The sequence below is a fragment of the Dasypus novemcinctus genome, chromosome 4 (assembly GCF_030445035.2).
Source record: "Dasypus novemcinctus isolate mDasNov1 chromosome 4, mDasNov1.1.hap2, whole genome shotgun sequence".
Classification (NCBI taxonomy): domain Eukaryota; kingdom Metazoa; phylum Chordata; class Mammalia; order Cingulata; family Dasypodidae; genus Dasypus; species Dasypus novemcinctus.
Window position 1 is genome coordinate 64,487,739 of NC_080676.1, and position 14,408 is coordinate 64,502,146.

Genomic DNA, 14,408 nt, shown 5'->3' on the forward strand with positions numbered 1-14,408 from the left:
TAAATATGTGTATATATACACATATATGTATCCTTTCCTATATATATATTCCCCATACATATTTCATATGTATATATATATTATTCCACTAATACTAATTCTTTATAGTTTTTATTATATTTTTTAAAACTTACCACCTGCATTGTTTTTTGAGGGAAAATTTTTATTTTATTTTTACATCAAATTAGAAAAATAGCAAACCAAAGGTAGGACTTCCTTTACTTAGGAGAAAGGTAATCTTTGGGGGATACATGAATGGATGTTTCCAGGTCTTTCTTTCTATATGGGAGCACTCTATCTGCTCTACAGTTATGCTTATGTTAAAGAAGTATTGAAGAAATAAATGAATACTCCGGACATTTTGTTTATGTTTCAAAGAATTGTCTGCACTTTGCAATTTGGGCTTCTCCAACCCTGAGATCCTCACCAAATTGCAGAAAATAAAATGTTGATAAAAGAACCTTTTTCAAGGGCATCAAATAAATACCAGGGTTTCCTTTTCCATTTTCTGGTGGGCAATGGACTGGGATGAAGGGACCTGAGTTCTGCTAGTGTGAGCTTGCGTTATCATTCTCAAGTCTCATCACATGTTTGGCTACCATGTTAGTCCTTCCGTATATGATTTCACTTTCTATACTAGGAAATTGTGTATTTCTTAAGAGCAGTATTATTTTCTTTGTATCCCCTGTAACCAATACAGTGCCTGGTATATAATTGACCACATAGGGTAGAGAGAGGAAAAAAATGAATTGTAGGAAGCCAATTCAGGAGACCTGGGAATAGGGGAGGTTTGTGGAATCGGGTTTTTATTAGAATACAGTGTCTGCTTTGAGGTTCCCCAATTTTAAACAAATTGAGAGGTCCAGGACAAGAGTAACCAAATGATTAAAAGAATTTCATGTGGGTTATTTAGCTAAAGCCTCCACTTAACTCAGGGGAGGGAAATTACTTTGCTTCTGTGCCATGCATTTTTCATCTGTTTGTGTTTGAAGAGCAAACCCAAATTGGATTCTCTTCAGGGCCTGGAACCCAGTGGGTACTTAGGGAATGTGTGTGGTGTGAATGATTCAGTGTTTTTCTCCTGGGTCGCAGATTCCTGACTAGCCAAGATTCTGTCTTCCCCTTTAAGGGGTGGGGTTGGACAATGCCAGTTAAGAGATTTGAAGGGCACAGGAAGATCAGTTGTAAATGAAGTATAGTTACTCTATTCAGTATCAGGAAACATGCCAGTGGTGTTTGTGTGTGTGTTTACATAAAATTAGTTATATTAGAAGTAATATTAGAATAAATTCATTAATAGAGGGAAATAGTATCCAAACTACAAATCAATTTGACCTCAAAGTATTGCTGGGTGTGGGGCTGCGGCCACTGAGAAGGCATCTGGGATGATTTGAGCAACTCGATGGGGGTCCAGGAAACTCATACTCCTGGGTCTTGTCTTGCATTGCTAGTTCGCTGTTGCCCTCTGCTGGTGAAATTTTTATCAGCCCGGGAAACTAGCTCTCATGTCAGCTGCCAGGTTCCCTCTTTCTTTGGGAGGTCTAGATTTCTTTCCACATATGCAGGACGCTGATACTGATGGTGAGGAACAGAGGCAAGAGAGGAGATATGATGAATTCTCTGCCAGGGGAGGCTGGCACTCACTCTGAGTCATTCTGGCTCATTTGCTGAGATCCTGCACTTTCTTCAGTAATGTGTTGTGCAGATTGAAGGACCCAGATATGACTAAGGCAGGAATCTGCTCTAGAAGGGCCCCATTTAGTGTGGGGACAAGTACAGACATCACTGTAATGTAGAGAAGATTATGGCTAGGGCTACAACTGAGCCACAAAGATTTGTATGTGTACAAGGGAAGAAAGATGACATCCACTAGGGTGCAAGGGCCCTGATGGTAAGGCTCCATGAACCAGCTAGCAGTCAAGCTGGGAATTGGAAGGGTGGCTGTGGAGCTATGTATTCCAGAAAAACATATTCTTAAACTTAATCCATTCCTGTGGGTGTGAACCCATTGTAAATAAGATCTCTTCAAGATCTTACTTCTGTTAAGGTGTAGCAGAAATGAATCAGGTTGGCTTTAATGTGGATTACTGGAGTCCTTTGTAAGCAGAGTGGAAGTCAAATACAAAAGTCAGAAGGAACAGCTAGAAGCTGAAAGTCAGTGGAATCCGGAAGAGAAGGGAGAGGCCCGGAAAGGTCACCATATGCATTGCCATGTGACAGACAGAGAAACCAAGGACCAAGGATCACCAGCAGCCAGCCTCAAACACCAGGCTCCAGGAAGAAAGCATCGCCTTGATGATGCCTTAATTTTGAACTTTTAGCCTCAAAACTGTGAGCCAATAAATTCCCATTGTTTAAGTCAACTAATGGTGTGTTATTTTCTTTAACAAGGAAACTAAAACAATGGGTGAGAACTGTTTAACTTTAAAACTATCTCTTTTATCATAAACGTAGAAAATGTTCATCATAAAATTAAGTAAGAACTCTGGCAAGTAAAAGCATGAAAAGAAATAAAAGTCATTTGAAATCCCACCAGTCAGAAATAATCATTGTGAACAGTGTGATCTCTGTGTTTGTGGCTTTGTGTTGTTACAAAATTGGAAGCATACTGAGGGTAGCACTTTTTATTCTCTTTTTCCTAATTTATACTTATGACATGAGCAATTCCCCAATATTACTGTTTAATTTTATTTAAATGTGCTCTTTGATGGGACAGTATATAAATGCATAAACCTAAGGAGTACAGGATTTGCCAGGCCATATGAGCCAAGCCATATAGGTAGGAAGCACAAAGATTATTCACCTTACTTACTAATTCACTCCAGAAATGCTTTTGAAGACCTACAATCTTGGAGACATAATGCTAGGTGAGAACTGATTATTTTCATAGAGCATACAGTATAGGAAAGGAGACAGACATTACTTAGGAAATCATACAAATTACAGTAAAATTGCATTTGTGATTAGACCTATGAAGGAGAAATGCTTGGTGCTATAAAGGTGTATATGAGAAAGAAAAGGAGTTACAGATATCTGGGAATGCTTCCTGAAGTAAGGGGTGATTGAACTCAACTCTATAGGACTTAACTAGGTGACGAAAATCAGGAAGAATGTTGCCAGTAGAGGGAATAGCATATGCAAAGGCTCTGAAATAGAAGGGTGCATGGTGAAACTGAAAGAAGACTGGGGAGGAGTGACGAAAACATTAACTGAGCGGAGGTTGAAGAAGTAGAAGCCTCTTAGACCAGGTAAAGAATTTTTATTATGTTCATAAGATCCACTGGGAACAGCTGAAGTGTTTTAAGCCAGGTTGGGGAGATAAAAATCACATTTGCCTGTGTAAAAGACTCCCTCACTGTAATATGGTGAAAAGGTTAGAAGGGAGCACTAGTTGATGTGGGTAAGCCAGGTCTAGGTAGCCCTTAGTGACCTCTGAGAGGGTGATTGCAGTAGTCCAGGTAGGAAGAGATGGAAGACTGGTTTAGGATGGTGAAAAGTTGAGAGGAAGAGAAAAGTGTGTGTGTGTTTTTAAGGTATATTTTGGGAGTAAAATGTTTAAGGCTCAGGTTTATGAAGTGAGACACCAGGGATGAGTTCAGGATGACTCCTAAGACTCAAGCTTACATAGCTGCTTGATGGGGGATGGGTTCTTTCCCAGAAAGGGAACACTGGAAGAGGACAAGGTTTGGAAGGGATGATCATGAGTGTTGTTTTGGGGAAGAAGTTTAACAGGTTTGTTAGAAGGGACAATTCCAGGAATGGTATGCATCATCCTCACATCAGCTGGCTCCATAGGTGAATTTCACCACGCACCATACTTAAAGCTCTCTATTTGGAGGTGAGTAGTAGGGTGGGGAAACCAAGCATTGTACCTGGATTTGGTGTCTCAATATCTGCTTCAAATCTCTGCACTACTTCTTATTAGGTTTAAAATTTGGGCAAGTAATTTAAAGGTTCTCTGGACTTTAGTTTCCTTGTCTTTAAAACGAGGGTAATAACATCTTGTCCAAAGGGTTATTGTGAGGATTAAATAAGAACATTGATGTTTGGAGGGCTTTGTAAACCTACACAAACTATAAAATCACAATATATTATTATTATTTCTTCTTTATTTGCTGTTGTTATTGTCTCTACCCAAACCTCAACAGTATTAATATTCGCACTGTACAAGGCAATGTCTTTTTCATGAGCTCTTTGGAAAAAAAGGTGTGATTGAATTCTAAATAAATAAATATACCACCCAGGAGCTAGAGATGGTGGCCCCATACTATTTATAATCCTGTGTATTTATTTGAATTCAGACATTCCTGACATGTAAATTAAGTAGAGTCTTGTGTCACAGCAGAGCACTCTGTGTTCCTAAAAGGAATTCACTTATTCCAAAATTCTTTACCTTTTAAAATAAATCTCATTATGGAGTGCTGAAATTTTCAGTAAAAACATTCAACAGAAAGCTGTGGTTCTTTCAGACTGAAAAACAAGTCTGTTTTATTAGGCAGCAGCTTCTAACTTGCTGCTAAGTAGATGCAATCTATTTAGAGATCTTTATGTATCTGATAAGACATTTCAGAGACCTAGTCTCTTTCTAATTAAGACTGAGAGTGTTAAACAGACCCTCAAGAATTTTCTCTCTTTCTCTCAGCATAGTAGGGGTTTAGTGTAGCAGTGTGTTAGAGTGGACGGAAAAAACAGAACCAAGGTTTAAAGCAGATTGCTGACTCCATTCTGTTCCCTTCTATACCACTAACTACAGTCATAGTGTAGCTGAGTGACTTTGGATGTAACCCACTTTACAGGGTTGTGTTGAGGTTTAGCGATAATTCTTAAAACTACATAATGGCTGGCATATGATAGAATCTCAATCAATGATCTCATCCTACTTTTCCTCCATCTTCTGCTGCTTCTTTTTTTTTTTAAAGATTTTATTTTATTTATTTCTCTCCCTTTCCCCTCCCCCCCAGTTGTCTGTTCTCTGTCCATTTGCTGTTTGTTCTTGTTTTTGTCTGCTTCTGCTGTTGTCAGCAGCATGGGAATCTGTGTTTCTTTTTGTTGCATCATCTTGCTGCGTCAACTCTCTGGGTGTGCGGCACCATTCTTGGACAGGCTGTACTTTGTTTCGCGTGCTTGTGGGCCAGCTCCACATGGGTCAAGGAGGCCTGGGGTTTGAACTGCAGACCTCCCTTCTGGTAGACGGATGCCCTAACCACTGGGCTAAGTCCACTTCCCATTCTCCTTTGCTTCTCCACCTCTTCCTCCTCCCACTGATTCAACTCCTAACTTCATCTTGCCTATCTCTTGTTAGACTATGCTGATAAGTGGTATGTATTTGAGTTTCCCAAAGTCACTTACTAATTTAGGTTCCCACCAGTAATAATAACAGTTTATGTACAGAGAACTGACTGTGAATTATTTCTCTTAGTCCTCTTCTCATACCTGTGAGTATTAGTATTGTCTCCATTTCACAAACAAGGAACTGAGCTACAGATTGGTTAAAAGACTAGTCCAATATTACAGTTAGTAAATGATAGCGCTAGAAGTTTCTACATATCACCTCACCTTACTTATCTGTGCTTGGCTCAAAGGCCTCCAAATAATCAGGATAGGCATTTATTTATTCACTCAACAAATACTTCTTTTGGTGCAACTATTTTCCAGGAACTGGATGGATAGAGTGAGTAGCCCAATGGACATGATTTCTGCCCTCATGAAATTCATATACACATGCACTCACTTACACAGAGGTTTGATATAAAGCTTTATATTTATATCAAACCTCTGTGTAAGTGTGTGTATGTGTGCCTAGCCACTGCATGTGTGTTCATTTCATACTGCTGTGCACATCCAGATTGGTTGTGCCTATGTATAACCTAAAACTAAATATGTTCATTGTCATTCCTTTTAATAAATGCCGATAAATGTCTTGAAGGAGGAAAGATCAGGATGCTCTGAGAGTGCATAATAAGAGGCCAAGTTCATATATGAGCTTAAGAAATCCCCTTTGAACGAGAGGCATTTAAATCTTGACTTGAACAATGAGCATTCTTGGCCAGCTGTGAGATGAACCTGGGAAGGTGGGCAGAGACTAGACTATCCAGGGCTCTGTAGGCTATTTCTGGGACTTTGGATTCCATCCTCAGATCAGTGGGATGCTATTTAATTAAATGAACAGGGCAGTGCTATGATTCAGTTTATATGTTAAGAATAGCACTGTGATTATGATGTAGAGAATAGATGGGAGCGGGGTACCCATATTGTCTATACATTAGATTACTTTTGGGTACTAAAGATTCAGGTATGAATCAATCACAAATCATCCTTTTCAGTTTTTTAGGGAAGGCAAAATACTTGCTGAAACAATTGTGTTTAAGTTGATAAATGCTATATCCTGTAGGCTGTAGTAAATAGGTGGCAAAAATGCTATGGGTGAGGGGAATTGCAAAGTATGATCACTTCCTTTTAGTGAGAGCGATTGTTTTGATTCTTTCTTGTTCTTGCTGCTGGAGACATTCTTCATTTTCGGTCAGAATTTTCTATGAGTGCCCTGAAAGTTTCTCAATTCTGGAGCACATCAACTCAGTAAACACTTAGCTAGTGAATTCTCTGTGCTTGGCTCATAGGAATCCCACTTTGCCTGCTCCACTGTATTTTTTCCACAAGGATATGGTTGGAGGAGCTCAAAGAATGACAGTTTAGGAGGCCGTTGTCTAGGTCCCCATTTTATCTTCAGGCAGCAATGTGGCTTTTGGAGATTAGCATAAGCTAGCACATCCTGTAAATTGTGTATACAGACTGAGTAAAAAGGGATTAGGAAAAAAACGATGTTTTCTTGTCTTTAGAGGAAGATGGGCTCCATGAATGTCTCCTAGAGAACTGGGAAAGTATGGAGGCACATGAAACAACAGATTCCAGATAGTGGGTAATCCCCTTTGAGGCCTATGACCATCAAGTTTTTCACATGATCTTCCATTTTCCCTCCCTGCTTTGTCATGGAGCCTGACTGAGAGAAAGTGGTGTTAGGGATTTCTGATCCCCCCCTTTTTCTGAGGTGATCAAGCTTTACCCTCTTCTGTGTTAGGAGAGAGGCTTCAGTGTATGCTATTATCCATAACTTGGGAAGCCTGCACCATCCTTCAACTTTTCTTCTCTGTGATTATTCCTACAGGATAGATCACTGGAACAATGAGAAAGAGAGGCTTGTGCTGGTCACAGAGAAGACTCTCTTGATTTGCAAATATGACTTCATCATGCTCAGTTGTGTGCAGCTGCAGCGAATCCCTCTGAGCACTGTTGTTCGCATCTGCCTGGGCAAGTTTGCCTTCCCTGGGATGTCACTGGATAAGTGAGTATGATATCTTATATACTTGGGGAAGGGTTGTGGTGAGAGCAGGGCATTCAGGAAAACAATTTCAAGCTCAGTTCTGTACCATAAGCTGGGAGAACCCAGGGGAAGAGCGAAGTTCCACAGCTGAATTAATCGAACAGCCATTAAGTTCCTATTCTATTTCAGGCACCAGGGATACAATTGTAAGTAAATTTGTACCTGAGTTTGACAAGTAAGTAGTTATTTGCAAGGTGGGAACAGCTGTGGGAATATGGAGCAAGATTCTCAACCTAATTGATGTGGTAGAGAATCTGAGAAGATGTCCTGGAGGAGATGTACCTGAGACAATATTTGAGGTTGAGTAGGGGTTAGCAGACAAAGAAGGAGACCAGAGTTGAAAACCATTCCAGGTGGAAGGTACAGCACAACCAAGGGGGTGGGAGTGGGAGAAAGTGTAATGTGTTAGGAAATTGAAATTATTCTTTGAAGGTCAATGGACAATACTAAGATGGTTAATTAACACTTGTTAAAAGAAAGAAATCTATTTGGTATCTTCCCTGGAAGATCAATGGGGAGACATCAGCTGACAGAGACTTTGAGAGTCACAATGAGATATGTAAAGCCTGTAGAGCAGGGTCGCTGAATTGAGTGTAAAGTTCTTGCTATTGAACTTGGGAGAAACTGGTTCTCCTAAATATTTAGACCTCATCCAGGACAGTAATATTCCTCTGAGCCTGTGCGTGTGAGCTCCACCCGATGAAATGTGAGCTCCTTGAGTATAGGTACCATTTCTATTGTCCTTTAAGTATCAGACATTGGGGCTACCACATAGTAAGAACTGAGAAAACTTTCTAAAATACAGAAAAAGAGCATAGCTTTATCAAATGATTGGTTTTCCTTACATAAAACATACATCAAAGAACTTTTTTTTTAATTTACTCTTTTTATGGATGCAAGACGTGATTGATTGACCTCAGTTCATTAAGTTCTTGAACTGATAGATTTCTAAATAATGTATGCACATTTTAAAATATATTTAAACAACACAAAAGAATTTTTACTTTCAGGAAATGTTTCTCCCATCCCATACCCTCAATTATCCACATTCTCTATACAGGTGATAGTCACCTATTTTTTGTTTGTTTTTGTTCCAAAATTTTCTGTAAACATACAGTAGTAAAAATAGCTCTGTGCATACCTTTATGTATATACAGGTATATAAATATATATGTATACACATATTTATCACATTTTACTTAGTGGAAGTGCATGTCATAATTTCTCCTACCTCATGCTATTTTAGCCAATGATATGTTCTGGACACTTTCTCATATTAGCATCAGAAGACCAATATGAGTCTTCTTAACAGTTCAGAATATTCCATTTAATCCACAATCTATTTATTCAATCCCTCATAGATGGATATTTATTTTTATGCAGACCTTTGTTACTACAAACAATGCTGTTGTAAATTTCATTGCCTATAAACTTTAAAATATGTTAGATTTATATAACCTAAAACTTCTTTAAAAATAAAGAAAACTGTATAAATGAATCTGTAATGTAAATTTCTGTAAGCAGAATTATTGGGTAAAGTCATATATTTTATATTAACAGATATTGCCAAATTGCCTTCCAAACAAGTGATAACAATTTATGTTCCCACCAAAAAGAATATTCTTTACCAAGCACTATCACCACATTGTGCATTTGAGACATATTTACTTTGCCAGATAAGATACTTGCTAAGATAAGTATCTCATCTTTGTTTAATTTGATTATGATAATTTGAAGAAAGTTGAGTAAGTTTTTCTTAAGTTAGCCAGTTTTATTTTATTTTTTTTCTATGAAGTTCTTATGACCATAATCCATTTCTTATCTATTACGACATGGACATTTTCCTCATTGATTTGCAAGAGCTCTTTTAATATCAGTGAACTGCCATATATGTTGTGAATATTTATTTCCCAATTTGTCATATCTCTCTTGACTTTATATTGCTATTTTCTACTGTTTAAATTTTTTAATTAATAAATTTATTTTTAGAGCAGTTTTAAGTTACAGAAAATGAAGCAGTTAGTACAGGGTTCTAATATACCCTTTCTACCCTCTGTACAATTTACTTTATTGCTAACACCTTACATTTATGTAGTACTTTTGTTAAAACTGGTCAACTTAAATTGGTACGTATTTTTAACTGAAGTCCATAGTTTACGTTAATGTTCATTCTTTGCATTGTACAGTTCTATGGGTTTTGACAAATGCGTAATGCTATGTATTCATGATTACATTACCATTTAGAATAGTTTCACTGCACTGCAAATGCCCTGTGCTCTACCTATTCATTTCTTCCTTCCTCCCCTCAAATGTCTATCACTGATCTAAAGTTTTGCTTTTTCCAGAATATCATACAGATGGACTCATATAGTATGAAGCCTTTTCAGATTCATTTCTTTTACTAAGTATTTTGCACTTTGGATTCTTCCATGTCTTTTCATGGTTTGATAACTCATTTCCTTTTATTGCTGGATTATATTCCATTGTATGGATATACCACAGATTATTTATCCATTTACCATTTGAAGGGTGTCTTGATTGCTTCCAGTTTTCAGCAATTATGAATAAAGTTGCTATAAACATTCATGTGCAGGTATTTTTATGGACATAAATTTTCAACTCATTTGGGTAAATATCTAGGAGTTTGATTGCTGGATCATATGGTAACACTATGTTTAGCTTTGTAAGAAATTGCAAACTGTCTTCCTAAGTGGTTTTAGCATTTTGCATTTCAACCAGCAATTAATGAGACATTCTGTTATTCCATATCCTTGCCAGCAATTGGTATTGCCAGTTTTTTTGGATTTTAGCCATCCAGATAGTATTTAGTGGTTGCTCATTGTCGTTTTAATTTGAAATACCCTAATGACATATGATATTGACCATCATTCATATGTTTATGAATTGTGTATCTTTGGTGAGGTCTCTGTTCACCTTTTTTAATTACATTTTTTTAAACCTGTTTTAAAATTTGGCTGTTCATTTTCTTATTGTTGATTTTAAGAGTTCTTTGTTTATTTTGGATTCAAGTCCTTTATTAGATATGTACTTAGCAAATATTTTCTCCCAGTCTATGCTTTATATTTTCATTCTCTTAACAGTGTCTTTCACAGAATAGACGTTTTTAATTTTAATGAAGTACAACTTATCAATATTTTCTTTTATGGGTCATGCATGCTTTTGTTGTTATATCTAAAAACTCATTGTCAAACCCAAGGTTAACTACATTTTCTCCTATGTTATCTTATAAGAGTTTTATGTTTATATATCAAAGAGCTGCCATATATTTTTCAAATGTTTTTTCAGGTTTGTCGTATCTCTTTTTCCTTTATAATACTATTTTCTTCTGTATTCAGTTTTTAGGTTGTAAGCTTTACCAGTATCTTATGGCCTTTGAGTTTGTCTTGTTTAGGAAGACTTTCTCCACACTGAAATTATAAAATACCTTTTCCAAGTTTTCTTAGAGTGTTTTTATAATTTTAGTTTAAAAAATAGTTAAATTTGTGTCTCATTTTGAATTTCCTTTGAGTAGGAGTCAGATTTGCAATCAACTTGATTTTTTAATCAAAATGGCAGGCTAGATGTCTCAACATCATTTATTCAACATTGAAATGCCAAAATTATCATATAATATACATATTATAATATAATATGTAATAAATACATCATGTATCATATAACACATATTTGTATCCATTTCTGGAATTCTTCATTCCATTCCATTCATTTGCTTATTCAAATACAAATTGGTTTTAATTATTATTAATTAAATTAGTTATGTTTTTGTATTATATCATGTAGTATGTATATAACATATAAAGTATGTAACACCTTATATTATGTTTTATCTGGTAGTGTTGCTCCTCTTTCCTTAATCTGTTTTAGAATTTATATGTTTATTTTTCTTTCAGCTTACCTAACTAAAAAAAACTGTGTTTACTAGGATTTTCAAATACCCAATTAACCTTGCATTCTAAAGATAAACCCATTTTATCATGGCATATCATCCCTTTGTGTAACATTGGATTCAGTTTGCTAAGTTTGTCCATGTTCATGAGGGATATTACTTTATTCTTTTCTTTACATTTATTTGGGTAATTTCTTTGCCAAGATTCGGTATTAGAATTATGATGGCTTCATAAACAAATGGGGAGGTAAAAAAAAAAGATTTTGTGTATGTGTGGTGATATCTCTTTGAATGTTTGCTGGAAATTATGAGGAATATCATCTGGGCCTAGAGTTTTCTGGGTCAGAAAGTTTTTGACAATAAAATTATTTGTTTTATAAATATTAGGTTATTCATATTTTTGTTTCTTTTGGTATTAATTTTGGTAAACTGTATTTTTTAAGGGATTTGTTGATTTCATTTAAGTTATCTTATTTGTAGACATTGAGTTGATAATATTTTCTTACTAATCCTTTTAATATCTATAGGATTTTTAGTGATATCTTTCTTTTCTAATATTGGTGATTTGTGGTCTCTCTCTCTCTCTTTTTTTTTTTTTTTTTGATGAATGTAGCTAAGGGTTTCTCAATTTCATTGTTGTTGTTGTTGCTGTTGTTGTTGTTGTTTTTTACCAAGGACATACTCTTCTTTCCCACTCTAATCTACATTTCATTCCTCCATCCTGAGGACCCTGGAAGGTGATGTTCACTCTACCTCTAAATCAAGAGGGGGCTTAGATCCCATAAAATTGATGAATGGAATTCTCCTATGCTGCAGCTGTAGACTCTCTCAGTTCCCTAGTGTGATGGTTGACCATCCTTACCTCCCTATTAGCTGACCTGGGTAAGTCCAACAACATGGAGAATAGGCGTTGCAACTCTGCTGAGGCTCAGCACCCAGCTGGCACATGGCCAGTCCAGAGATTCAAGTCTCCTGAGCATACACAACCCCAGTGCCAACCACAGATTCAGTAGAAGTAGCAGAAGAGGCATGCATAGAGAGGTCACCCACTCCATCACACTCAGGAGCACAAATTCCAAAGTAGGGCCCACTCACAAGGCACTGAACTCCAGAGCTATCTGTCTTGACTGTAGGACCTGGGTATCCCTGTAGCCCTTAAGAGCACCCCTACCTGGGGATGTATCTACTTTGGTTGTCTCTGAGATCCTGCTGAGACATGCCTAAGTGTGACCCCTCTGATGACCTCCTGACTCATTTGGAAGTCTCTTAGTCATATAAGCTCATTTGTCTTTATCATTTCCTCCTTTTATTCAAGGTCTTTTTCTAATTGCATCACCAGCCGTTGCTTGGTAGTAATCCCTCAGCACCAGATAGGCTCATCCCCGAGAGTTATGTCCCACCTTGGGGGGAAGGTAATGCATTTACATGCTGAGTTTGGCTTAGAGAGTGGCCACATTTGAGTAACATGGAGGCTTTCAGGCATTAACTCTTAGGCACCCTGCAACTCTAGGCCTGGTTGAAATTTCAAGCACATAAGCTCATAAGCACAGTCATCCGTAGCAAGGGCCCATCATTGGACCATCCTTCTTCACTGGTCTTTGCCCTTGTACTCAGGGTATTATTGCTTCTCTATTGGGGAATGCAACAGAGTTTCCCAGAATGGGAACTCAGCACTTCCTCAGTAGGACATTCTTTTTTGCTTTGCTAATTTTCACTATTTCTTGTCTGATTTCTACTTATATTATTTTTGCTCTTTTCCTTCTTATTTCCTTCCTTCTACTTTGGTTTTACTTTGCCTTATTTTTTTTTAACTTCTTAATATGGAAATCAATGTCATTCATCATATTTTTTTATCTTCTAATATGAATATTTACAGCTATAAGTATACTATTAAGCACTTCTTCTGCTATACCCTACACATTTTGGTATGTTGTATTACTATTATTATTCCATCTTAAATATTTTTCTACTTTTCTTGTGATTTCTGCTTTGGCCACGGGTATGTTAGAAGATATATTAAGTAATTTCTAAATATTTTGGTTTTCTTCATATTACTTATTTCTAATTTAGTGAATATACTCTTTTTGATTTTGTCCTCTTAAATTTGAGTCTTATTTAATGGACTAGCCTATGGTCTATCTTTATGAATATACTATGTACATTTGAAAATAATTGTTGTGTGTAGTCCTTTATAAATTGTATTTGTAATTGATACCATTGTTTAGACTATGTACTGATTTTTATCTATGTTTTTTGTCATTTACTGAGAGAGGATTATTAAAATATACTATTGTTATGGAATTTTCTATTTCTCTCTTTAATTCTGTTAATTTTTGTTTCATGTATTTTGAGGGTCTGTTATTCAGTTCCTACATATTTATGATTATTTATGTCTTCCTGATTAATTGACTCTTCTTTCATTAAGAAATGTTCCTTTTTATCTCTCTGGCCAAAACTATGTTTTGAAGTCTATTTTTAAGTTTGATATTATTAAAGCCACTCCATTCTTTTCCTTTTCCTTTTTTTGTATGTGTGATATATCTTTTTCATTCTTGTCTTTTCTACTTATCAAAGACTTTGTATTTAAAGTGTGTTTCTTCTTGTGTGATTTATATATCTTTAAAAAAGATAGTAATAAAGTATAAAATAAAATATTAAAAAATAAATTGATCCTTTTAGTGGCAAAAAAAACTTTATTTTAAATTAGGTTTTTCATATATGTAATTTATCATGTATTATTTTTAATCCTATCTTTTTGAATGTTATTAATTGGCTCCCTAATGTGAATACACTGATATTAACCACCCATTTCTTTTGTCTTCTTTTCCTATTTCTCTATCATTCATTTTTAAATGTTGCTTTATTATTACTACTCTCTTACTCATTTGAATAAAGTGCTTGCACTGGACACATTATCTTAATGTAAATAAATTTCCACTCAGTGAGATGAGAAATCTGCATATTTTTAATACTGTTCCCACTTTCTCTCATCCTTCACCTCCCTACTTTCATCAGTTTTAGAAGTTTTGCTTACCAGACAAATTTAATTTTTTTATGGAATATTTTTTCTCATGAGGCATCCATTTATTACAACGGGAGTTGATGCTATTCCAGCCCTCTTCA

The 14,408-nt window shown here is 36.1% G+C and overlaps 1 protein-coding gene across 1 annotated transcript in view; it reads left to right on the forward strand.

The window, feature by feature from the left end:
• The window catches only part of TPRG1 (tumor protein p63 regulated 1), a 149,408-nt gene that overhangs the window by 64,779 nt on the left and 70,221 nt on the right, over positions 1 to 14,408 (forward strand). Inside the window, exon 4 of the mRNA XM_004469612.5 lies at positions 7,163 to 7,339. Coding sequence (XP_004469669.1) covers positions 7,163 to 7,339 — 177 coding nt within the window. The remainder of the gene's footprint in view (positions 1 to 7,162; positions 7,340 to 14,408) is intronic.